The sequence below is a fragment of the Rhinolophus sinicus genome, chromosome 3 (genome assembly GCF_057876585.1).
Source record: "Rhinolophus sinicus isolate RSI-liver-muscle chromosome 3, RSI-T2T, whole genome shotgun sequence".
Lineage (NCBI taxonomy): Eukaryota > Metazoa > Chordata > Mammalia > Chiroptera > Rhinolophidae > Rhinolophus > Rhinolophus sinicus.
In genome coordinates, this window is record NC_142503.1 from 87,100,072 (window position 1) to 87,125,406 (window position 25,335).

The 25,335-nt window shown below is 37.5% G+C and overlaps 1 protein-coding gene across 4 annotated transcripts in view; it reads left to right on the forward strand.

The window, feature by feature from the left end:
- The window catches only part of GRAMD2B (GRAM domain containing 2B), a 110,067-nt gene that overhangs the window by 2,827 nt on the left and 81,905 nt on the right, over positions 1-25,335 (forward strand). Inside the window, exon 1 of one of the 4 annotated variants that reach the window (XM_019732380.3) lies at positions 10,476-10,731. The exons of 2 other annotated variants lie outside the window; for them this stretch is intronic. In XM_019732380.3, the coding sequence (XP_019587939.3) occupies positions 10,505-10,731 (227 nt within the window). In that variant the 5' untranslated portion in view covers positions 10,476-10,504. Of the gene's footprint in view, positions 1-10,475; positions 10,732-25,335 lie in introns of those variants that run through there. One more of the 4 variants, XM_074328548.2, reaches the window with a different exon arrangement.

Sequence of the window (25,335 nt, forward strand, 5' to 3'; positions counted from 1 at the left end):
TTTCTTTGACTTCCTTGTAAACAGACACTATGGGTTAGGCTTTGGTTTTTAGCTTGTGCTTTGTTTTCCAGTTTACATTCTGTAAAACTATTCACAGAGTACTAAGGATATGTAGAGGTATTTAATTTTTTTTTTTAAATCCTCTAGAATTCCAACTATAATTACTTAAATATCTTTCAAAGGATTCTATGTTCAAAGGAAAGAGAATTTTATGGGATCATTATTAGACTCAGCCCAGACCTGGAGCAATAAAGAAAAGGACTCCAGAAAGACATTTGAAGACATCACCATGGATACACACGAACCCTGTGAAGGCAAACACTGCATGAGGCGTGATGGGAACAGAAAACATAATATAAAATGTAAATGGGCTGAGGAGATTAGCAACCATGTGCTTTGTTTTCCTTTCGGGGAGCCTGTGTGTAATAAGCAGAAAGACACAGAGGTTTGGATTCTACAGACGTGCCTTTGAATGCCAGCTTTACTGCTGTTTAACTGAATGTGTGGACTAGGAAAAGAGACAATTTCCTTTGACTTCAGTTATCTTATCTCCAAAATGGTGAGAAATATACCTATTTTCCTAGCGTTATTAGGAGAACTAAATAAGTTTCTACATGCAAAGTGCCAGGCATATAGAAAGTACACACACACACAAAAAAAATCAGTTCCCTTCCACTCTTTGTCTTCCTCCTTGAAAACCTAACAAGAAACACTGGAATGCAGTTTCTCAGAGAAACAGCCTATATCTCCAAAGCCCCCATGATGGCCCAGCCCAATCACCAAATCCCACCCTATTCTATATAGAGTTTTCACAAGTGCATAGGGCACAGGGAGAATTCAAACCCTGGTTTTCCAGAAAGCTCAAAATAACATCTGACCTGTGTGGGCTAACGGTGGCTCACTGTGGCTACAGAGGCATTGGTGAGCATCTTCACCTATGGTTCCATCTCAGCTTTGTCACTCGTAAGCTGTAGGACATGAGATGAATTCATTAAACTCTCTGAGCCTCAGCCATCTTTGGGGCAACAACGAAGAGGGTAAGTCCCTTATGGAATCATTTCCAGCCTTGCACACAAGCACGTTAAGGAGCCTACCACCAGCACCATAACTGTAGTGACGTTTAAAAAACTCTGCCAAATTGTTACCCAATTGGGTCATCGTCTGCATTTTTTGATAACTAGTAGAGAATATTTTTCATTTGTTTATAAGCCATGTGCATTTTTTCTTCCATAAATGTCATGTTTATGACCTAACTCACATCTTACAGGATCCTGTGACCTAAATTCTCAAGACTAAATTATCACAGACAGCACCATCTCAGCCATCTGTTCTGAATTCGGCCCAGCCTCACTGATCTTCACTGTTTTAAAAAAACTGTAGGATGAACTTTAAATTGAAGAGGTATAATCAACAGTAACATAGAAACATATTCGTGTATGAATCTCTTTTCTCTTTGACTGTCTTTAAGAGATGATAGTTGGTGCTCTTCTGAATGCCTGAAGATTTTGTACAGAATCATCATTATTGTCTTCTTTGTTATTAAAATTGTTACAAACAGGTGAAATAAACAACCACTTAAAAAATGTGATTTCAGGGTTATCAAGAAAAATAAAGAGAAAATACCAAAATCCTGATCCTGGATTTATGTAGACATATGTTAAAAAGAGAAAAACACAGATCTTCAAAAGAAACAGTGAGATCAAATTCACCAATTGTGAATAAGTTTCCAATAATATTGTTTAAAAAAGTTAGCCAGGGGCAGCTGAGTGGCTCAGGTGGTTGGAGCACAGTGCTCATAACACCAAGGTCACCGGTTGGATTCCCACATGGACCAGAGAGCTGCACCCTCCACAATTAGACTGAAAAACAACGACTTGACTGGAGGTAATGGGTCCTGGAAAAACACATTGTTCCCCAATATTCCCCAGAATTGAAAAAAAAAAGCCAGAAATAAACCCTAACATATATGGTCAGTGCATTTTCAACAAAGGGGACAAGATAATTCAATGGAAAAAGAAAAGTCTTTTCAACCATAGTGCCAGGAAAACTTGCAGTAGAGTGAAATGCCAAGACAACATGCAAAAGAAAGAAGTTGGACCCCCAACTCAAACACACACAAGAATTAACTCAAAGTGGATAAAAGACCTTAAACTTACATAAATGCTAAAACTATAAAACTCTTGAAAACATAGGAGTAAATATTCATGACCTTGGGATATGCAGTTATTTCTTGTGTACAAGTTACAACACAACAAGCACATGTAATAAAAGAGAAGGTTGATAAATTGGACATTATCAAAATTAAAAACTTTCATGATTCAAAGGACACCATCAAAAAAGTGAAGCACCAACCTACAGAATGGAAAAAAATATTTGGAAATCATATATCTGATAAGGGACTTATATCTAAAATATATAAAGTATACAACTCAATAATAGAAAGGCAAATAACCCAATTTGAAAATGGGCAAAGGATTTGAATAGATTTTTCCCCAAAAGGTATATTAATGATCAATAAGCACAGAAAAGATGATCAACATCATTAGTATTGAGAAAACGCAATTCAAAAACATCATGAGATACCATTCCACATCCACTAAAATGGCTATAATCAAGAAAAAAATAAAATAATAAGTGTTGGTAAGCATATGAAGAACCTGGAACTCTCATCCATTGCTGTTTGGAATGTAAAATGTTGCAGTAACTTTGGAAAACACTTTGGAAGCTCCTCAAAAAGTTAAACATAGCAATGTCATTTCTAGGTATATAACCAAGATAAGTGAAAATATATGTCCACACAAAACTTGGACACAAATTTCCATAGCAGCATTATTCATAATATCCATACACACACAAAAAAGAGGAAATAATCCATATAGCCATCAAATGAAGAACAGATAAATAAAATGTGGCAAACCCACACACTGGAATATTATTTTATCATAAAATGGAATAAAGTACCAACACCTGCTACAATATGATGAAACCTGAAGATATTATACTAAGTAAAAAATACCAGTCACAAAAGATCACATATAGTATAATTCCATTTACATGAAATGTCCAGAACAGGTACTTTCTCTCTCTGTAGATAAGATAGGAAAGGTCTCATCTATACAGACAAAAAGCACATTAGTAGATTAGTGGTTGACTGGGGCAGAAAAGTGCGGAGGTCGGGGGGATGAAGAGTAACTTCGAATGGGTGTACAGGTTTCTTTTTGGAACTCGGAAAATGTTTTAAAATTAGATGATGGTGGTGGTTGCATAACTGTAAATATACTAAAAACCACTAAATTATAAACTTTAAACAGGTGGATTTTATGTTATGTAAATCCTTAAGCTGTTTTTAAAACTTTTAAACAGTTACTTTAAATAAGGCCCTTTGATTTTATTATAAATGTTGGTAATAATAATTGTAACAACTTACTGAGTTGTTATTGCCAGGCAATATTCAAAGTCTTTACAAGTATTAACTAATTTGCTTTCCCAACAAATATACTAGGTAAATACTATTATTTTTCCCATTTTACAAATTAGAAAACTAAAGTTATTAAATGGCATTGTAAGAATTCAAGCACAGAGTCTGTGTTTTCAAATAAAATATGTACTGGCCCTGGAATCCAATAGCAAACTATGGGGAGGAAATCCCTGAAATTCAGAGAATTGGGGAAATTTTAACATATTATCATTAATGACAGAGCCTAAGAAAGTTAATGCCTAAGAGCAAAAAAATATATTTTATTGTTTTGTTACTTCACACAATACCAGTGGAAAATGAAAGGTTGTAAAACACGATTGCATCCCTCTCTTGTCCTATATAGAGACAATAAAATAGTAGACCCCGGTGGCCTGCTGGGAGTCCCTGGTATATTTTCATTCTCCCATGAGTTACAGGGGGAGGAATTCCGTAGAGCAGCACGGTGTGAAGAGGAGCCGGATGACCAGGCAGGCCAGGGGTGCAGAACGAGGCAGGAGGGCAGCCCCAGCTCTGCCACTTACTATTCATGTGAGCTTGGGCAGGTCATCTAACCCTTCCGGATGTAAATAACACATCCAACGCATGAAGTGTCTTTATCAGGCACTTCATAGGGTCCCTATTGATTTTAAAATTTCATCATCTACCATCTAGTTTTAGACTAATCTCAAAACTACCTTGGCCAGTTATGTTTGCCCCCAAGCAAATCTTCCTCAAACCTGTTTCGTGGAATTCTCCAAACATGTTTTTTCCAGTTCTATGTCCACTGCTAAGGCCCTTGGAGCTCCAGCTTGGGGGGAGGGGTGGGGGAGAGAACAGAAAAGATATGTCTGTTTGTTCCTTACTTTGAATGGTAAGGCCCCTTGAAAATAATAAAAATCCGTTTAGTAAATGCAAGCTATATTTCCAGGAGTACTGAACTATTTTGACAGTCCTTAAGAGTAAAACGCAATTTTGATAATGCTAAAATGTGCATTGTGATTTTCTCTGGGGGCTGAGAATTATAGATGATGTTGTAATTTTCTTCTTTGTATTTTGTTTTACAACCAAAAAAGTATATTTTAAAAACCTTAAGGCACAATATGAGGAATGGAGTTAATGCCACTGCACTGTGCCTTTAAAACAATTAAGATGGTAAATTTTGTTATGTATATTTTACCACAATTTTAAAAAAAAATCCCTATGGATACATTAAAATCATATGGTATTCATATGATTACCAATTTGCATAAAATCAAACAAAGGCAGATGATACAATAACTACTATGCAATTTGTCAGATTATAATGCTATTTAAATTAAAGAACACAGTTATTTAAATCTGGTAACTCTGGGGCCAAATTCATGTTTTACCAAACACTGAAGTTGGGTGTTTAAATGTACAGGTCGTAGGTCATACTGGCTCAAAAGAGCTAATTACTAGCATCTCTTCCCAAAGCTATGTTCAGTGGCGTCACATTGGTAGCTGAAAATCAGCCATGGTGGGAATATCTACACTCTGGAAATTGGCAAATGTTACAAATCAGAACTCCCCCGCTGCCCCCAGAAAACCAGTTTAAGAGCACACCACTGTTTAAATAATACATATATCTATCAATGGACAGAAATTTACAGTAACAGAATGTTTAAAATCAACTCCCTCAACTCATTTTATAAATTGAAGCAAATGTCATTGAGAACAGTGAAAAGTGAATAGCAGGACTAGAATAAGAACTTCAAATTTCTTTCCATTATATCACAAAGAAAGATTGCCTTAAGTCTGATATTGCCTTGTTCACTGAAACTGCAAGATCAACTTCCGAATCTTTCCAGAGGCAGGACTCCCTCTCAAGTCACCAGCTGCTCCAATTAGTAATAGTTTTCTGTCAAGGACAACACAGTGGTCTCTGTGTCCTGCCAGAGAAAGACTCACAACTTTAGGGGAGGAATTCACCTCCTCTCTAATGTTTGTCATAGAAATCACAGAATTAAAGGAGCTTGAGGCAAGAGGAAAGGACTTTAGATATGATCTAGTCCATTAGTTAGACTGGAATATTCCAGACTGCTTGGCGGGGCCATTAACACCAATGTCAACATTCCATCGACCCAGATTGTTACACTTGGGTCCTCTTCAGATTAGGTCTCCCACAAGCCACATGCAAATGGCACATTCAGAAAGGAAACTATCTTTCAATTATAAGATTCCATTCCACGTTAGTGAAAATATACCCAACTCAAATCATAAGTTTCTTCCTCATCATCAATGGTATTTTCTGAAGCTTAACATGTTCAGGCTTTATGATTGAACTTTACATTATCATCAAGTCCTCACAATGGCCTTTTGAGGTAGATACTATTAGCATTACCATTTTTTCAGAGGCTTGGAAAGGTTAGGTCCCTTTCCAATGTAACACAAGCAAGGAAATAAGGAAACCACCCTCCAATTCCAGGCAGCCTGACCCCACGCCCACATTCTACACCACGACACCACACAGCCCCCTCCAAGAATGTAGATACATTCACATTACACCCAGACCCTGGTTTTCCACATATGGCTCTCCTATGATGAGGTCTGAATCTCCAGGTAACTTCAGAAGACTGCATGCTTCTTTGCCTAAATGGCAGGTAGTATGCATTTAGAATATACAAGCTAATTTTAGTAATACTAGCCTGAACACAGCAGAATCTAGCAGATAAATCTTAAAGCATAAATATTTATAATGTTACCTAATTGTAGAGGAAATCTAATCTATTTATAAATGGAAATTTATATTCTATGCCTTGGAAAAGCTTGGTTTTGAAGCGCTGTTTATGTGGTGTTTTCAGTTTCATTTCGTGTCTCAACGTCAAATCCCCACACTTCCAGGAAAAGGAGGAGAATGTACCAGCATGAATTCTCCACCTCCTATCGAAGCTAGCTAGCATCAGTAGGCATATTAGTTCCTTATTTGTGGACTTCAGAATGATTAGATATAATAACCAAAGATTATCATCATTGCACATGTCTTGCAACTATCTGTGGACCTTGTTTCACTGAAGAAGAAAAAATCATACAGTAAAACTTCAATGAGCGGTCTTTAAGGAAAGAAAATTAAAGCTTGAGAAAACTGTCAACATCACCTAGGTGTCAGGGGTTTGAAAGTCAAATGCAGGTAATGAGAACAAGCGAAACAAAGGAGGCAGACTGAGGCAAATGCCAGAGTTCAGCCATGTCCCATGGAGACATTACTCAGTACCAGCGAACTATTGCCATGCTCTTGCCAGATCTGATTTCTAGACAAGGTCAGATGATCATGTTTTACATAAAATGTATAAAAAATTTCTACTTATAAAATATGGTAAAGGCCAAACAAGACATGTCAGCAGGCCAAATCTAGCCTCGTATCTCTTCATTTGGTAGAAGAGGAAAAATGTCTAGAGGTGTTAACTGAGGGAACCCAAACTTGTTATTCTTTTCTCTATGTCAGACTCTACAATCGCTGTTTGTAAAGATATAATATTGTGACTTATTGGAGAGCATTTGAAAAATGAGATATTTCCATCATGGGTGGTCTTACTTAAAATTGCCTGCTAGTTGTCAGTTTTTGTCTTGTTTGGTTTTGTCTTTTCGTCTCTGTTCCTGTGGAAGGATATAAAAGGTCTCTGCTACCTTTAGTTTAGTTGTATTTTAGTTGTCATCATAGAGTATTCATTTTTTTGACAGTGGGTATGCTCCTCTTATATTTACATAAACATATGTCCGACTCCAGTTGTTCACCTTTGACCGCCTGGTCTTTGTTTCCATTTTTACCCATGAAAATGAAAGTTGTGGCAAAGGCCAGAAATGCCTTGAGCAGAGGCCATGTCTGAACAGTGGAGGGGGTCAAACAGTGGCAGCTCTGCGCTTGCCAATGTAGACTGCTGCACAACAGTCAAAGGCCATTCATCTTAAAAATAAAGTAGATAAAATTCACATTTGCTTTCAGTGGTCATGTGCCATCAGAACCTTATTCCTCTTTGAACATAAAGTCCAAACATAACTACTAGCATATCTTGAAAGATTTAGCATAGGCAGATCCTATCAAGAAGTGAAATTCAGGTGGCCAGCCAAAGCTGAATCTAGTGCTCAGACAGCTTGAGGTTGTGCCTCCCACCGGCCTCTGTAGTTTAAAACTTGAATACCCCTAGGGAGGGCATGAGCACTGCACTTTTCTACCACTCTCCGCTGCTTTCTCTCCCCATCTTGTGGTTTTATTTATCTTTCTAGCTCCTGAAGGCATTTGTGTTTATGACCTCTGCTCTAGATTTTCAGCAATCTCATCTTTAACATAATTTTTTATGATAGGAACTAACTCAACATCTTACATAAGAGTTGAGTCAATACTCTTTCAACTATTTCTGAGCTGCTTCCCATAGATGGTAGTTGCTGCCTAAATGAAATAACCATATCACCAGATGACTGCCGTAATGAGCCAACTCACCTCCTTCTGCTTCCAAAGTATCGTCCGCATGGCCATCAAACTAATCTTTCATCATTTTATTCCCATTACCTACAAGGTAAAGCTTGAACTTCCCATGGCATTCAGGGTGCTTCATAACTCAGCCTCCATCTAAATGATCAAAGCTCTTCCCCGACCTCCCAACACAAGCTCTCCACTCAATGCACACACCTGACCCATGCCTATTTATTTGCTCCTGAGCCCCACTCCCTTCCCTTTCTGCCTTCCCAGAGCTCCACTCAAACTCCACCTTTTCCATTAGACTTTTCTAAATCAACCCAGTCTCAAATAATCTTGCCTCCTTTTAAATGTAAATGTTCAATAAACATTTGCTGAATAAATGAATGAATGAATGATGAATTCTAGCATGACCACATTCTTATGACCACTTAATTATGCACAACTTGCTTAATCTTTTTAGACAGAGCTTCATCATCTATAAAAATGTGGTTTTGACAAGAACTAAATGAGATGTTATTATGAAATTATCTCGCAGAGATACTACATACACTCAAAAGACATCAGTTATACAGAGACTCAAGAAATACTGCATTTCTCCCTCTTTTGTGGTCAGTTAACTTTCCAATTATGCATACTGTCTCTTCCTAACTGCAGTATTGGACGAACAACCCATTTCTTAAATTTTTTTTTGCATCACTCACCATAGCTAGCATGGAACCTTGCTAACGAAATATTGTTGACTGAATACTAAGAAAGCTTCTCTATTGAAGAATGTGTCTGGCAACTGGCTGCTGACACTGGAATTTCCTCCTTAACAGACATTTGGTTCTAAGTTAAGCATTGCCCCCAGTTAAAATCCAAACCTTCCTGTGAGATAGTAACATATTATGTTTCATTAATTAGGAATAACTGTACTGATTAGACATTTTTGTTTACAAGGAGCAGGAACTGCCTTGCAAGTTGTTGCATTTATATGAGGTACAGTGATGAGTTTGTTTAATCCAACACTTTATTATAACTTATTTAATGTCATTCCAACATAACTGCAACATAGAAATTAGGGGGAGAAGAGAAATACAGATATTGCACTATCAAGGAAGGAGAAGGAAGGAAGCGAGGAGAGGTGCACCATCGGAATTGTAGCAAGAGAGCACTGGAAACCAGGGTGACCACCTGTCACGGTTTGCCCAGCACTGAGGGGTTCCTAGGCTGCAGAGCATTCAGTGCTAAAACCAGGAAAATCCCGGACAAACTGGGGAAAGTTGGTCACCCTGTCAGGCACCAGTAAAATCCTACCAAAAGACATACTTTGTCTAATTTCAAAAGGGTGCTTGGAGTACACTGCACAGCAGAGCAGCACAAACCTGTCTCGAGCTGGTTATCAGCTGACTAGAGCAAAGGGCTAAACAGGCCAAGGCTAAAGGTTTGATTTCCTAGGAAACTTTGCTCTCTTCCACAATCAGAATCTGTGTACTTCACTTAAGCCAGCCATTCTCCAATGTCACTGACTAATCAAAAGGGGAACAAGGAGAGAGAGAGCACAGCTCCTGTGGGCCAAATGTTTCACTGCTGCAAGTAACATTAGAGGGACCCTGTTTTCCTTGCGCATGAAAATGAAGCAGTCAAAGAACAACACATACAGAAATTCCCTTTCTGAACTTCCTGCTGACATGGGTTCTAAATAATAACAATAATGTATAGCATATTTGCAAATTTCCACAGCATAGTCTGCTATATGATTTCATCCTAATTCTTTTTTTTTAATTTATTGGGGTGACAATTGTTAGTAAAATTACATAGTTTTCAGGTGTACAATTCTGTATTACATCATCTATAAATCCCATTGTGTGTTCACCACCCAGAGTCAGTTCTCCTTCCATCACCATATATTTGACCCCCCTTACCCTCATCTCCCACCCCCCACCCCCCTTACCCATCCTAATTCGAAGCCTGTAGGAAGGCAGATACCAAACTCAGCAGGGTTGGGATCACCCATGGTTACCCAACCAGCAAGCAACAGGGCTGGAGCCCTCGCCTCCTGGTGTCTTTCATTTGTTTGCCTTAGTTGTGGTTGTTGTTTTGACACAGGTCACAGCCTCCTGTAATGCGGCAAAATACACAACATTCAGGTTCCCTTGACTGTGTACAGATTACTTCCATAAGAACCCCAAAAGTCTTGGTCCCAAGGACTAACCATCACAGCCTTAAAGCTCCTCTGCGTCTTGCCAAACGTGACATACAGGTGGGCTGGTTATTTCCTGTATATACAAAGGCATAAAGCACATGCACAGTTTTCACCCTGGTGGTCAGGTCCAGGGGATTAGAAAACGTATCTGTGCTTTTAATATTTAGGGACTACCAGACTCTGCACCTCATTGTTTTAAGTCTTTACTTTTTCATAGACTTTTCTGCCCAAATCCACAGGGTTGTATTAGTAAACTGAAAGCTGAGTTTCCCTAACACATTTATTTTTCTTTTAGAGTAAATGTGGGAAGTATGAAAACTGCCCTGTGTCATACTTACATGTTACTCATTAACTAACTGCAAAAAAAAAAAAAAATAGCCTCAGCTACTTTAGGAGTCATGTGAAGAAAGAGCTAGAGCTTCCTGCAATGCGAGAACTGAGCAAAGCCAAAACGCAGATTTTCACGTTGGGGAAATTCAGAAATGAGCCTTTGAGCTTAGTTCTTGAGTTGGCGATCGCCAAGTGCACAATGGTGAAGAAAAGGCTGGCTTCCAGTGACACAGTGTTCCAGTTTGAGACTCCAGGCAGCCCCCGGAAGGCCCACACGGAGGCCCAGCACAGCTCCACCGACAGCCCCGGCTCAGTCTTTCTCAGGTGGGTACACCCCGTCTGTCTCCCTGATGGCTTCTGCTGCCTGACAGGTAGCCCTGAAAGAGCTCCTTCCTCACGCCCTGAGGTAGCAATGTGCCAAGGGGAAAGAGAAGGTACAGCCTAGGCATCCGGGCCAGTGGTTTTGAAGACAGTACATTGCAAGGGATGTGATCTGCTGAGCAAACAGAACTTTAACACCATTAAGGGAAAATAATTGTTAGTGCTTTCTTTAGGGTTTTTCAGTACTGAGTAAGTGGCCAGCCATACAGTTGCTCAATTCCTAACTCACTCTCAGGTGGATAGGAAGTGAAGCCGTAACTGAACCAAAAGCACTCCTTCGGCATCAACATTACCTGTATTATGATTAAAGTAGCAATTATTAAAATATATGAAATAATAGCACTCTTTTTGGCTTTCTAAATTAAGTAAATAATCCTAGTTCAATGATTTACTGTACAGTGATTTACGGCAGCACTGCCCAAATTGAGAACGTATCCTTTTTAGCTGTAAATATTCCTATCTACATCAATACTGCTCAGATAAGTACATATTTTAATGAAAATTCATTTACCAACTCTTTTGATTTTGTCTCATAATAATTATCTAGCAACTTACAAAAGGTAGAAACAAAGTGCAAGTGGAAATCAATTACAAGAAAAAGTTTCTCATCGACTTTGATGTGAACTGTAATGTACGTTTCATGGAAACGTCTCAAGGGAAGATAGAGGAATGGCCTCTACACCTGAAGTTTACTTTTATAGCACCATCGCCAGGAAGTTAATCATTTGTTTCACTTTTTAATTATTTTAAATCCTTTACACAAAAAAGAGTGCTCAAAATTAGAGCTTTTACAAATTAAATAGAAAGCAAAGAAATCCCATTTCATGTCATAGCAGGCACACAACAGAATGTCAGGTTATGAGTATAAATTAAATAATTTTTTAATGTTTTAGAGACCAAGAGTCTGAATTTATGCAAAATGTTGCTTAATACATTGAAAGTTAGCTTTGGTTTTTCCATCCTTCATTAAAATGAATTTCCCTAACTTGCACTATGACTGTTTGAGCAAGAACACAATTTCTGTGATCGAAAAATGTAACACTCTTGCATTTCCATAATTCGCTGAACTTTGAGTATTTCTTGAATTGCTTTGTCTGCATCAAACATCTCTTTTGTAGACTATAATGTAAACTTCTCTTGGAATTCAAGCTCTAATAAGAAAAAATTAAATTAAATTAAAATGCATTAATTAATTATTTGCTCAAAGTACAATTTAAATAACATAATACATATTATTTAAGCAAGTATAAATAAACAGAATAAAAATAAAATAAAAACCTGAATCAACCTAAATTCAAGCCTCTTTCAAAAAGATTCCAGGCCTATTTCATCAGCATATTTAGATATTCAACATCAAATCTCTATATTAATATCTATGTTTCTTTTTTTAAAATTTGTATTACAACCAACCTAAAAACACTTCATATCACCAAACGGTTTGGGCATTGGAGGACTTTTAGTCTAGTTGAAAGATCAGTTTAATCTATTGCACATAAAATCATTGAAAATAGTTTGTAGAAGCATTTAGGTATGTGTTCGTTAATTATTTGAGGTCAAAAATAAGACCAGGTAAACACTTCCCTTTACCTTCCAAATAAATATTAAGAATTATGTGGCTGTTGTGGTACCCCATTATCCTTACCATGAACTCTAGCTAATAAAATGTACTCTCAGATCAACAAACTACTTCAAGTAGGCACAGATACAATTTATGCAGTGCTTTTATTCAATTATTCAATTCAACAAAGATTTATTGACGAACTATTCATGCCAGGCTATGTGGAGGCACAGGGGATCCAGTCATGAACAAGTTAGACCTAGTCCCTGCCCACATGAAGGTTATCAGTTTAATGTCAAAGACAGGCAAAAGGAATTATGAATCCATGCATTCATGCATAATTCAGATATTAATGTATGTTATTATAGGAAATAGGGCTGAGAAGGAGAAGGAGATGGGGGAACTAATTTAGATGGGGTGGCAAATAAAAGACTCTCTAAGGAAGTGATATTTAGGCCAATTTAGAGGATGAAAAAAGAGCCACCCATGGAATGATCAGAAGGAGCATGCTGCCCTAAGATGGGGAAGATCCTGTGTCTTCAGAAACTTGGGGAGAACGGCACCCAATGAAATCGGAAAGATAAGCCAAGGTTGAAGGCGTTTAGAATTCTATTCTAATTGCAATGTGAAGCCACTGGAGGATTTAAAATAAGGGAATATCATGATATGATGTTCATTTTAGAAGGGTATTCTGGCTGCCCTCTGGGTTATTTCTAGTTTTTATTTATTCGAGCAATGCTATGTCTTGCCCATGTCTCTAAGGTATGTACCTAGGAGAGGAATTGCTAGGTCATAGATTATGGACATGACGTACTTTACTATGTAAAATTATGTTCCAAAGTTCTGTGCCATTTATGCTACTAACTGCAGTTGTCCCACTGCCTCAACAACAATGGCTTTCTCTAACTTTTTAACTTTTCTAGTCTGGAAGGTGTGAAAGGGCATCTCGATGTGGTTTCAATGTGCATTTCCCTTATTAATACAGGAAGAGCATCTTTTCAACATGTTTATTGGTCAGTTTCATTTCCTCTTCTGTAAAATGCTTGCTGATGGATTTATGACCTTTTGGGACTGGAGAGGGGGGACAGGGATTACTATCTTTTCCTTATTTTTAGGTAGTTTTAAAAATACTCCAGATACTGATCTTTTTCCAGTTATATGTGCTGCAAATATTTATCCCAGCATATGACTGTTCACATTCTCTCTCATGTCCAAGTTCTTATTTTTAATTTGTCAATGTATTAATTATTTTATTAATGACTTGTATTTTCTGTGACTTGTTTAAGAAATCCTTTCCTACTCTGAGGTCATAAGAATGTACTTGCGTATTTTTTCTAACAGTATGTTTTGCATTCAAACTAGGATCCTATAAAGGATTTGGAATTTATTTTTGTTTCTGGTGTGAAATAGAGCATCATTTTAATTTTTATATGGATAATAAATTGTCTCACATTATTTATTGAATAGTCTTCCCTTTCCCCATTAATCTGCAATGCTAGCTCTGTCATATATCGCTATCTTCATGACTACTGCTTCATAATAAAAATTTTGTTATCAGATATGACAAGACTCCTTACCTAGTTCAGAAATGATTGGCTACTCTTGCCCCTTTGCTCTTCCATTTAAATTTTAGAATCAGCTGATGGAATAAAGATTTTTTTATAACTGAAACTGCACTGAATCTATGGCTCAATTTGAGGAAATTTGACATTTTATGGTGTTAAACATACCTATTCATGCACACGGCATGAGTTTTTTTTTAGGTCTTCTTTAATATGACTTTGATAAAGTTTTAGAATATTCTACAGAAATCGTTTATTAGATTTATTCGTAGGTACTTCACACTTTTGTTGCTATTAGAAATATATTTTTCATTGCATTTTCTTTTATTGATGTTATACAGAAATGTAATTAAAATTCTAAATTTACCTTACATTCAAAATTCTTGCTAAATCTTATAAATTTTAATAATCAATCTGTAGACGCTACAAGGTTTTCTTTGCAGGCAATAATATTATTTGAAATAATAAAAATTTTGTTTACTTTTCTGATCTTTACTCCTTTTAAATCTTTTTATTTCATTACACAAGCAAGGAACTCCATTATAGTGCTGTGTATAAGTAGTAATTTCAGGCACTCTTGTTTTGTTCCTGTTTTTTAAGGAAATCCTTTTAACATTTCAGATTTTATCAGTCTTTCTCAGGTTAAAAGAGTTCCCTTCTCACTGAGGATTTATAAGAGATTGTTGGAACTAGTGAGTGCTTTTCTAGTCTCCTCTGAGATGATCCAAATTTGAAAATCTCTGATATTCATAATGAGCACAGTACTTCAACATTCAAAATTCACAAGAAATCATCATTTCCCAAAAAATACAGAAACACATTGGGTAGTCTTGAAAAACATGAATTTCTGTAAGCTTTATATGTAGACTGGAAAATGCTATGGTGACTTAATAGTTCCATAAATTAGTCATTCAGCAAACAAAAATCAGGAATTTCTATTGAATTACCTAATTAGCTTTGGGAGAATTATTACGCAAATTAGCCATTAGATCTATTGTTTTTAATAAATTTGTTTTCCCAAAATATTTCTTTCTTAGAGTAGAAGTCTATTTCAATTTTAGGCAAAGGGGAAAGTTGCACAATGACGCTAATGTAACGAATGGAGAGCTATGGGCTTTGGGGGCACATAGAAGATCCAGGATAGCGACCAAAGAAGTCAAAGATAAAGCAGCCCTAAGCTAGAATGTGGGGCCAGGGTGGGACCAGCCCAGACCTGCTCAGACTCCTGTGCTGTGATTTGGGAGCCACTCCAGGCTGTAGTCGACAATGACCTTGCAGCCTGCAGTCACACTTATGTCCCCACTTAGTGGCTCCAATGACCACTTCTACTCCTCTACTCTCCCACTTGCCACCAGTGAGTGAAAGAGGAAATGTTTGCTCTTTTTCCCTTCGGCTCTCCAAACCCATTTCTCCTACTATCAAGGAAAGGACAGGAGCGTTATTTGGTACCTGAAGACCAACACCACAGTAGTTGTCGTATCATGACCCATTTCAAAAGTAAGCCCATGGCCTCAGCTTCTGTTCCTGGGAGTTGTACAAATAATATTTAGAAGCTGGAGGGAGGCTGAATTCTGGGATATGGGTTTCCTTCTCCAGGAGCAGAAATGAAAAGGTTGCAACCAAAGAAAGCAGGACTGCCTTAAGGGATATGTGATTGTATTAGTGTCCTGAGTGTGCAGTGAGGATTTCAGTGAATGGAGTAAATCTATTCTTAGTGGGTAAGGCCGGGTGGCAGGACCTGTGAACTCTGCAGAGCCTTGGAAAGGAGAGTGAGAGGTGGCTGTCAGGAGATAGACAGAATGATGTGAACCAGGATGTAGTGAAATGGGGCTGCAGATGTTAAAATAAGGAGGTAACATGCAGAGGAGCAGGCCTCTTTGATGCGAGAGTTAGAATTTTCCCAGCAGAAGATGATTGCCAAGAGAGAAGAGACCTACAGTCTCTTTCCCCAACTTCACCAGACGCTTCCCCACAAAGCATTCAACATCTTCTCAATATATATGCTCTATCCTGTCACCAGGCTTTTGAACATACTATAAGTTCCCACTGACTGCCTGAAAAATTCCTTTTCATCTTTTAAGATGTATCTCCTGAAAGGACTGGGTAACACCTGGGAGGTTTCCCTGTGGCTTCCTATTGCCACCCCTCAGAACAAGTAGCCTTTTCTTATATGTAGGTACCATATCCCACCTGAACCACTGATATCAGAATGTACTGGTGTCAGGGGTATATTTATTATAAAGCCAATGAAGTTTAAACTTCCAACTTCACTTATCAGGCCCCTTCCAAGGCCCTGGAAGAATCGCTGACAAGTTATTCACATAGTAATACCTTTTCATAAACATTTCAGACAATATTTTAACTGCAAATATGATTGCTGTCTTTCTCCTCTCCAGTTTTCCCTCTCACACTTTTCCTCTAGTCCAACAGCCAAGGGCATTTTTGACATTCTGAGCTAAAGGGGAGTTGGTTGGCCATACACTGAGTTGGGGATTAGTGGAAGATATTCATGTGATTTACCATCATTTCTATGTGCACGTGAGTTATTGCTACTCATGCTGGCTCCCAGGAATATTCCTAGCACCCACTAAGCCAATTCACCCTACTTGGTGACACAGCAGTTCAGGGCGAGCGATGGCATCATGGTATGAAAGTGACCTATAGGTGCCATGCTTCAGAAGTATGTGAGTAATGAAAGAGAAACAAGATTGGAAATGCATGGAGCCAAAAGCCAGTCTCTGGCACACTCCTCTAATTATCAGATATGTACGCACACTCCTCTAATTATCAGATGCGTACATTATAAGTGGTGAACTCATTAATGCCAACTCAGAGCAGAAGTGCTCTTCTGTGAGGACTATAGACTCGATAATGCGGCTGATGTAATTAGAAGTACATCAACATTTTTATGTTAATTGCACAATTCATCAGAATTCCTGTATTTATGGGGCACAAACCTAAGGTAATAGTGAAAACAGCCATTGCCTCTGTGTGTGTCACATAGTAAATCACATCTTAGCACGACATTATCAAGAATGGGTTTCAATCTAAAAGAAATTGTCCATCTTAACAATACAAAAGCGAGCTTTTTTCTAGACAAAAAACTCAATTATCTTCTGTTCTCTTTGTTGACAATATTAAAAAATCGTTGCCATATAAAGAGATCGATGAGTATCAGCTAAAAATTGTAAAGAAAATGTCATAGAGTGCATCAGGCAGTTAATTCATAAGAGTGTTCCATTACTTTTCCAGATTTGAAGATGCGTATGGAATTTGTCAGCTTTTTCAAATTAATAATTTCATTTCTTTCCTCATTCTAAATAAATATCACTTTCATACCTAATTTTTTATTCATAATTTTACTTAAAGAAGGTATAAGCTTCTAACTGCTCGTGTGTCTGTGTTCTCCAACAGATCTGCGCTTTCTGGATCTGTAGAACTTGACACAGGCTGTGTGCTTTGTAGCGCTGATAAAGGAACGGATGTGATTCTAGGGGAATGAACGCCCGAGTAGAATGCACGTTGGCTTGTAAGCTGCCTGTCATAAGTCCCTCGTTGGGGGCAATTGTGAATATATTTATAGGAAAACTAATTTTTTTAAAAATGCTTTTGATCACTGTTCACGTCATTAAATTTTTCAGAACACCTACAATTGTTCTTTAAAAACACGTTTTAATAACCTATGCTTTAATCTTTGACTCACTTTTTAAATGAAGTTTTAAAACCTCATGGAAATCTATTTTGGATGAGTTCAAAAGCCATTTTGAAGGAAACACATAAAAAAATCGGTAACGCTCATTTATATGCCTTCATACCTCTCTCTCTCAAAAAAGAACAACAAAAAAAAAACAAACAGGCAAGTGTAATTGAACTGGAAGTTCTAGAAGCTTCATGTGTAACTATGCAGACTTACATGAGGGCAAATTGGGAAGCCCCTGCCAAGAAGTACACGAGTGATGAGTGAGAGTTTCTATATTACCCAGCAATAATAATAATAATAATAATCTCTTCTATTTGCACACTGACTTACTCATGGGAACTTTTTATCCATGAGTAAGCCATGACCTTAGAAACCTTCGGTGGCTTTTCACTATGGTAGATAGATTACGGTAGTTATTCTCTACACTGCTTGGATGATGAAAGCCAGTAACAGAAAAGGAAAAAAGGTTCCTGCTGCTGTTGGCAAAATTAAGCCAACAAAATTAGTTCAAGTAGTGAGTGCATAGCCAGAAATATGACCAAAAGAGCATTGTCCAACTTCATTGACCAATTGATTCACCTGGCTTGGCTTCAAATTATTTGGGCTATTTCCAAAAATCAAATCCATTCAAGGGTCATTTAATTCAGTTTCTTCATCTCACCCAGGGTGATTTTTACAACCCCAGAGGGGATGCTGGTTTCAGAAGTAGGTATGCTACTCTGTTTGAAAGAGCAAGGTTAAGGAGACTTACCTGGGACTCCCCATTCTATACTGACTCATTATGTGATTCTGTGGGTTTCATTTAAATTTATCTGTAAAAAGGCAAGGGTATCTGCCCTATGTACTTTTGAGAAATGGTAAAATAACAAATAGGATGGGTAATTGCCTTTAACAAACAGTTATGGAATGCTTTCTGGAATCTCTGTACAAGGATGCTCTTTACAGGGAGGACGGCCTGGTGCACATCAGGTTTCATCACTTATTGGCTATACAATCTCTCTGCGCCTCACTTTCCTCATCTGTACAATGGGTACAATCATTGAATTGTGGAGATACTAAACAAGATAACATATAAAGAGCTTGGCACACAGCAAATGTTCTAATGCTTGCTGTGGCTATTATGGCGGTGGGGGAGATTCACAGAGGAATAATGGTGTATTCTCTTATCATCCAGAGCTCTTAGAGACCAGGCATACATCCTTTCCTTTCTATCCCCTGCAGCTGGCACGCAGAAGAAACTCTATGATATGAAGGACTCTTGTAGAGTAAATAAAAGTCTGGAGACCCAGCTCCTGCTTTCAGGGGCTCCAATCTCTGTTGGTGACAGACACACATTCAGGCTACTATACAAGGCAGGCAATGTGTATGCACTTTAAAGATTAAATTATTAGTGTAACTTTCCAAAGTATAATTTCCCACAGCATGTTTCCTGTTAAGCCCCATGTTGCAATACTTAGATCTAGAAATAAACTGCACATTTCAAATGTTTAGTGGAACAAAATAAACTTTGCCTTATGTGAAAAACTAACAGCTGCCAGGATGATACTGGAGAAAAAGAAACCTTTGATTTTATCCCTTCCAATAAACCCACAGGGTAGAACAAGGTGCCACAAAAAAAGCCTTATTCCAAACGTGCTCCTGCCAAAGGGGAAAGAAACCCCGGAGCAGGAAATGTGAAGTCATCCACAGGTGTTCATTTATCTCACAGAGTTGTCCTTTGGACTGCTTGTGACCTGGCTGGCTTTCTTGGTCCTATTTCTTGCCCTCATCGTGCCCCAAGAAGACCGCACTCCAGCCATGCACGCTAGCTCTAGCCTTTGTACCTTCTCTGCCTGCAGCACTCTGGCAGATAAATTCTGAGCTGTCCTTCAAAACAGGACCAGGTATCACTGCCTGTAGAAAGCCTACCTTGACAGAGATCTCCTTTTCTCCGTGCTCACGTTATACTTTCTACTTCCATTATAGCATTTATCACACACTAAATTACACATTGTACTATTTGTCTTCCTTCTTCCCTCTGCTGCTTTTTGTTTCTAAGCCACCACTTGGCACAGTTCCTGGCACAAAGTATACAACGAGAAATGTATTGGCAAGTGCAATCAAAGTATACAACGAGATAGGTGAATAAAATGGTGGTGGGTGATAGATAAATAAAGAGCTTGCCTGAGTGGACGAGCAAGGCTGCCCCGTGCTGGAGTGACGCTGACCTCCCACCAGGAAGGCAGAAGTTCAACAGAATAGTCAGGGATCATAAGTCAGGAATCTGCTCACTCCGGGGAGAACCGCTAGTGGCAAACTCAAATGACAGATCAGACCTACTAACTCAGTCAAGGACCTTTTCTCTGTTCCACAGTGATTTATTATGAGATCTGAACTGATATTTGCCTCACTGTGGTCCCATATGTCTTATCCTTGCAATTGGGAAAAAAGGGGGGAAAATCATACAACTAAAAGGCTATAAGGACCAAGATAGGCTGAAATTTCTGTTTCCATAAATATAAGTGTAAACTTAATTTTAACTTAATTTCACATTGAATTAAGTGTAAAAATAAAATGAATTACTGTACAATTGAATTAAACTAGATATGAAATAAACAAGAATTTAATTTAATAAAACATCAATTTTTAATTTAATAAATAATCCCTCACACATGCCAAACACTTTCATATCTTCATGCCTTTACGCTTGTTTTCTCTCTGCCTGGAATAATATTTCCCTCCAACAATACTTCATTAACAGTATTTTGCATTTTTGCAACATCCTGTTGGTTACGCAGGGCAGCCCTGTGTTTTTAGTGTGGAAGGGGACAACACAAGGGTGAGAATACCAGGAGTGGGCAATTATATGGGGCTGTCTTGGCCACCACCATAGCTGTGCGTGACACCAAAACGACCACATATTTCTAATCTGAACGAGGGTAGGTATGTGGTGAAAGGCAGTAAGTAGCCTTGGAGTTACTCAGACCCGTATTGGAATCACAACTCCAGCACGTACTGTTCACCTTCATCCCGTTATCTAATCTTTCTAAGCCTCAGTTTTATCATTTGTAAGATGGGGTAAACAACACCGACCTTTTAGGACTGCTTTGAAGATTAAGTATGGACAATACATGGTAGCTGACAAATAGGAGCCCTCAAGAATTGCTGTTATTATTATAGTTCTAAGGTAGGTGAAGTGTGACTATAGAAACAACATTGTAAGTCATAGCCATACAACCCTGTGTCAAACTCGAAGGTTGTTTTTTTTTCTACTTGTTTTATTACACCCATACATTTTTTTATAACACAAACAACTTAGAGCTAAACACAGGGGGGGAAAGTATATAAAGCTAAAAAATATTTCCTTTTATATATTTGAACATGCATAGAGACATTAGGACTTTAAGACCCAAAACTGAAGAGCCAAACAGTTGTCAAGCTACTTGGTCTCCCCCATATGGCTGAAGTCCTTATTATGATGGTCTTAAAGAAATATGAAAATAAGGTAGGGAAAAAAACCACCAGTCCTGACCTAAATAGTTTTCTCAAAATTACAGCTCTGCTGGAAAAAAAAAAAAAAAAAAGTGATTATCTCCAGAAAATACAAGTTCAAATGGCCAAGTTCTGTCTCACATCAAAATGAAACATTTTTCCAACAATGCTACTGGTTTACCAGGTTAAACAAGGTTCTCTACTCAGGAATTTGAGACTTTGTACTGTATTGTAAATTTCTCCAACCCTAGTTTCTTCTCTAGTGAAATAAAAATAAAGACACTGAGAGAAGAGGCTTCTTCGTATCTGACTCAAAATATTATTTCTCCAAATTCACATACTGAAAGTATAGTGGAAAAAGCCCAGGCCTGGCCCCGACAGGCTTCTGTGACCTGAAGGAAATCAATGACCCTTGCTTTTCCTGATCTCACAAAATAGAGAGCTCTATTGTGACCAGGGTTTTTCCGGACAGTGCAGAAATTAAAAGGAGAAAATAATCAAACAAGGGGATATACATAAAGTTTAAAATTACAAGCTCCCACTGGGGGAAAAAGTGAAGAATTTTTTCAGGTATTATTTTATTCCTATGGTATTTTTTTTTTAACTTTTTCAGTAACAGTTGACATTCAATATTGTATTAGTTTCAGGTTTACAGAGTAGTGGTTAGCTATTTATATAACTTACAAAGTGATCCCCCGATAAGTCTAGTAGCCACCTGGCATGATACATACGTATTACAATATTATTGACTATATTCCCTTATGCTGTACTTTATATCCCTGTAATTGCCAATTGTGCTTCTTACTCCCTTCACCTTTTTCACTCTGCCCCCCAAGCCCCTCCCATCTGGCAACCATCAGATTGTTCTCTGTATCTATGAGTTTGTTTCTGTTTTGTTTGTTCATTTATTTTGGTTTTTGGATTCCACGTGTAAGTAGAATCCTATGGTATTTGTTTTTCTCTGTCTGACTTGTTTCACTTAGCATAATACCTTCTAGGTCCATCTCTGTTGTTGCAAATAGTACTGTTTCATTCTTTTTTATTGCCAAGTAATATTTCACTGTATATTTGTATTACATTTTCTTCACCTAATCATCTATCAATGGACACTTAGGTTACTTCCATATCTTGGCTATTGTATATAAAATATCCTTCTTTGTCTCTTGTTATAGCCTTTGTTTTAAAGTCTATTTTGTCTGATATAACTATGGCTATCCCAGCTTTTTTGTTTCCATTTTCATGAAATATCTTTTTCGATCCCTTTATTTTCTGCCTGTGTGTGTCTTTCAATCTGAAGTGAATCTCTTGTAGGCAGCATATGTAAGGGTCTTGTTTTCTTCTCCGTTCATCCATCCTATGTCTTTTGATTGGAGCATTTAATGTATTTAAAGTAATTTTAATAGATATGTAGTTATTGCCATTTTATTATTGATATTTTTCACCCTTTTCTTCTTCTTCTTCTTCTTCAAGAAGCTCCTTTTACATTTTTTCATAATACTAGCTTAGTGGCAATGAGCTCCTTTAGCTTTTTCTTGTCTGGGATTATAGTATTTTTTTAAATTTTATTTTAGTTGCTAAGTGAAGTGGTAGATTTACCATGAAGCTAATGAACCTGAAACTTCAGGGCCTATCACTTGAATGAACCTCTTCTAATTCAATATTCACTTTTTGCACTTAATTTTATGTTGTTTTTCCTAAAGAAGTCCTCCATATTGTATAAGCTTCAGGCCATACAACATTGAATCTGCCCCAGTTCCTGCTGTTAACTTAAAGATGCATTTTTTAGACAAGGCCAACCAATTTTCTAAATATTATCATCACTGTTCCATACCCAGAAATGTGATGTTATTTACTAACAGTTAACAAATCTACACAAGAAACTGTTATTATGGTATGAAAGGGTATTTCCAAAATGATTGATTCCTGGAAAATATGGAAATAAAATGTATCCCCTGCAAAGACAAATTTTTTTGGAACATCCATATTGTCCTTATACAAAATGACCATGTTATATAAACCCTATATACTATATAGTAGTATATAAACATATAATTAACATATAATTGAATATTAGAGTAAAACATAAAGGTGGTAGCATCTTTATTCTCTTTCTTAAAAGAGAGAAAAAAAATTAGTAAATCTTTTATTTATCTACATTATTATATCCCACATTTTAGAGGTTTTGAAGAAGTAGAGATTCCAGAAATCCAAAACCTACTCTATAATAGCAATTCCTAGTTGAGCTGAGAAGTGGCACAGAAGAGTAGTAAAGGACACCAACTCATCAGCCAGATTGTCTGGGTTCCCACCTCATTTAAGTGGCTTGGCCTGTCTGTACCTCAGTTTCCTCTACTGTTAAAGGGTTAGTGACAGCTCCTACCTCAAAGGGTTATTGTAAGGATGGAATGAGTTACCATACTTTTGAAGTGCTTAGAAAATTATCTAGCATATATAAATACTACATAAGTGTTAATTAAATCACCTTTGGCTCATTTCTAACTTGGGCTGCCATCTCACAGATTGCTTTATCAACCTGGAAAATGATTGAAATTTTTTCATTTTATCCCACCGTCATTCTCCCATTAGTGACAACACGTTTCTAGATTACCTACTGAATTGCCACATTTTTAGTGGAAAAAAGACTATTTATTCATTTTGTATCCCCCTAAGGTTTTGTTTAGTCTTCTGTCCCTAATAAGGACAGGAGTGAAGGATAGAAGTAATCCCTAAGTGTTTTTTCTTACTACAAATTAAGATAGGAATAACTGAAATAGAAAACCGTGTAGCTTAACTTAAAATGTTTCACAGCATAGTATTATTGTTATTTTTCAAAAGGGTTTTTAATATTTGCTAAATTGTCCACATTAGGAAATACAATTATGCCAATTACTGACCAAAAGTTTAACTTTTGATGATGAATAAAGGCAAAATTTTAGGCTGAGTTGTTTAAACAAAATTTTTTAAAGAAAGAAAACACTTCTTTCTATTAAGTATTAATAAGCATGTCTCTATTGGAAGGTGCCTCGTTTATCAGTCTACCTGCCATGCAGAAGCAGCCTGAGAAGATAATTTCACTTTGAAGTTTCTCCAATATCTAGGTTTATAACAATAAAACAGAGTGTGTTTTGTTGTTGCCCTCATCCACTCTGTACCTATGAACACCAAATGAATGAGTCATTTATATGGAAGTTCTGAGGTAATGCTATAAAGCATGGTAAATATTTAACGGAAAGACCTTTCTTTTCTTTTTAATTTTATTGGGGAATGTTGGGGAACAGTGTGTTTCTCCAGGAACCATCAGCTTCAATCTAGTTGTGGAAGGCGCAGCTCAGCTCCAAGTCCAGTTGCCATTTTCAATCTTTAGTTGCAGGGGGCGCAGCCCACCATCCCATGTGGGAAGTGAACTGGCAACCTTGTTGTTGAGAGCTCGAACTCTAATGAACTGAGCCATCCAGACACCCCTCTGGAAGCTCAGCGGCAGCTCATTGTCTTCAATCTAGTTGTGGAAGGCGCAGCTCACTGGCCCTTGTGGGAATCGAACTGGCAGCCCAGTTGTTCAGAGCTCGCATGCCAACTAATTGAGCCATCTGGACATCCTCCAAGTGACCTTTCTTAAAGTCTTATATCTAAGTGTCAGGGAAGGAGTTTTGTTTGTTAACTTTCATGTAGTTATATAAATGCCCCCTAATCAATGATAAATAATAAACACATATGGTGATGAAACATTTAATTATGCTCACACCACAGTTTCTATGTCTATGACTCATTTTTGGATCCCAAAGAGCAACAACATTGTTTATTCCTGAATTAAAAGAAATAAATTTCTTCTACTGTGAGCCTATCAGGTTTTTCCATGGTACCTGAAGGCTATATAACCATAAGCAAAGCTATAGTTTTCTATAATTTGAGCAGCCTTTCAGAAATGCACAGTTAGGAGCAGAGTAATTAGTTCTGTTAGGTAATTCTTGATTAAGTCCAGCTGTGGCTCTACAATCTATCGATAAAAATGACAACTTAACATTTATTAGATGTCTACTGTGTGCAGGTGCGATGCTAAGCCCTGTTCAGAAATTAGGTAACTCAAACTCCACAATAATGTAAGGCATAGGAACAATTATTACCCCATTTTTCAGATAGAAAACTGAGACTTGGAAAGATTAAATACTTAATTCCCACGATAGAAGGGATAGACTCAATCTTAAAACGCTAAAACCCATGTTCTTTCTACCTTGCTATACTCCAACTCCTCTCATCCT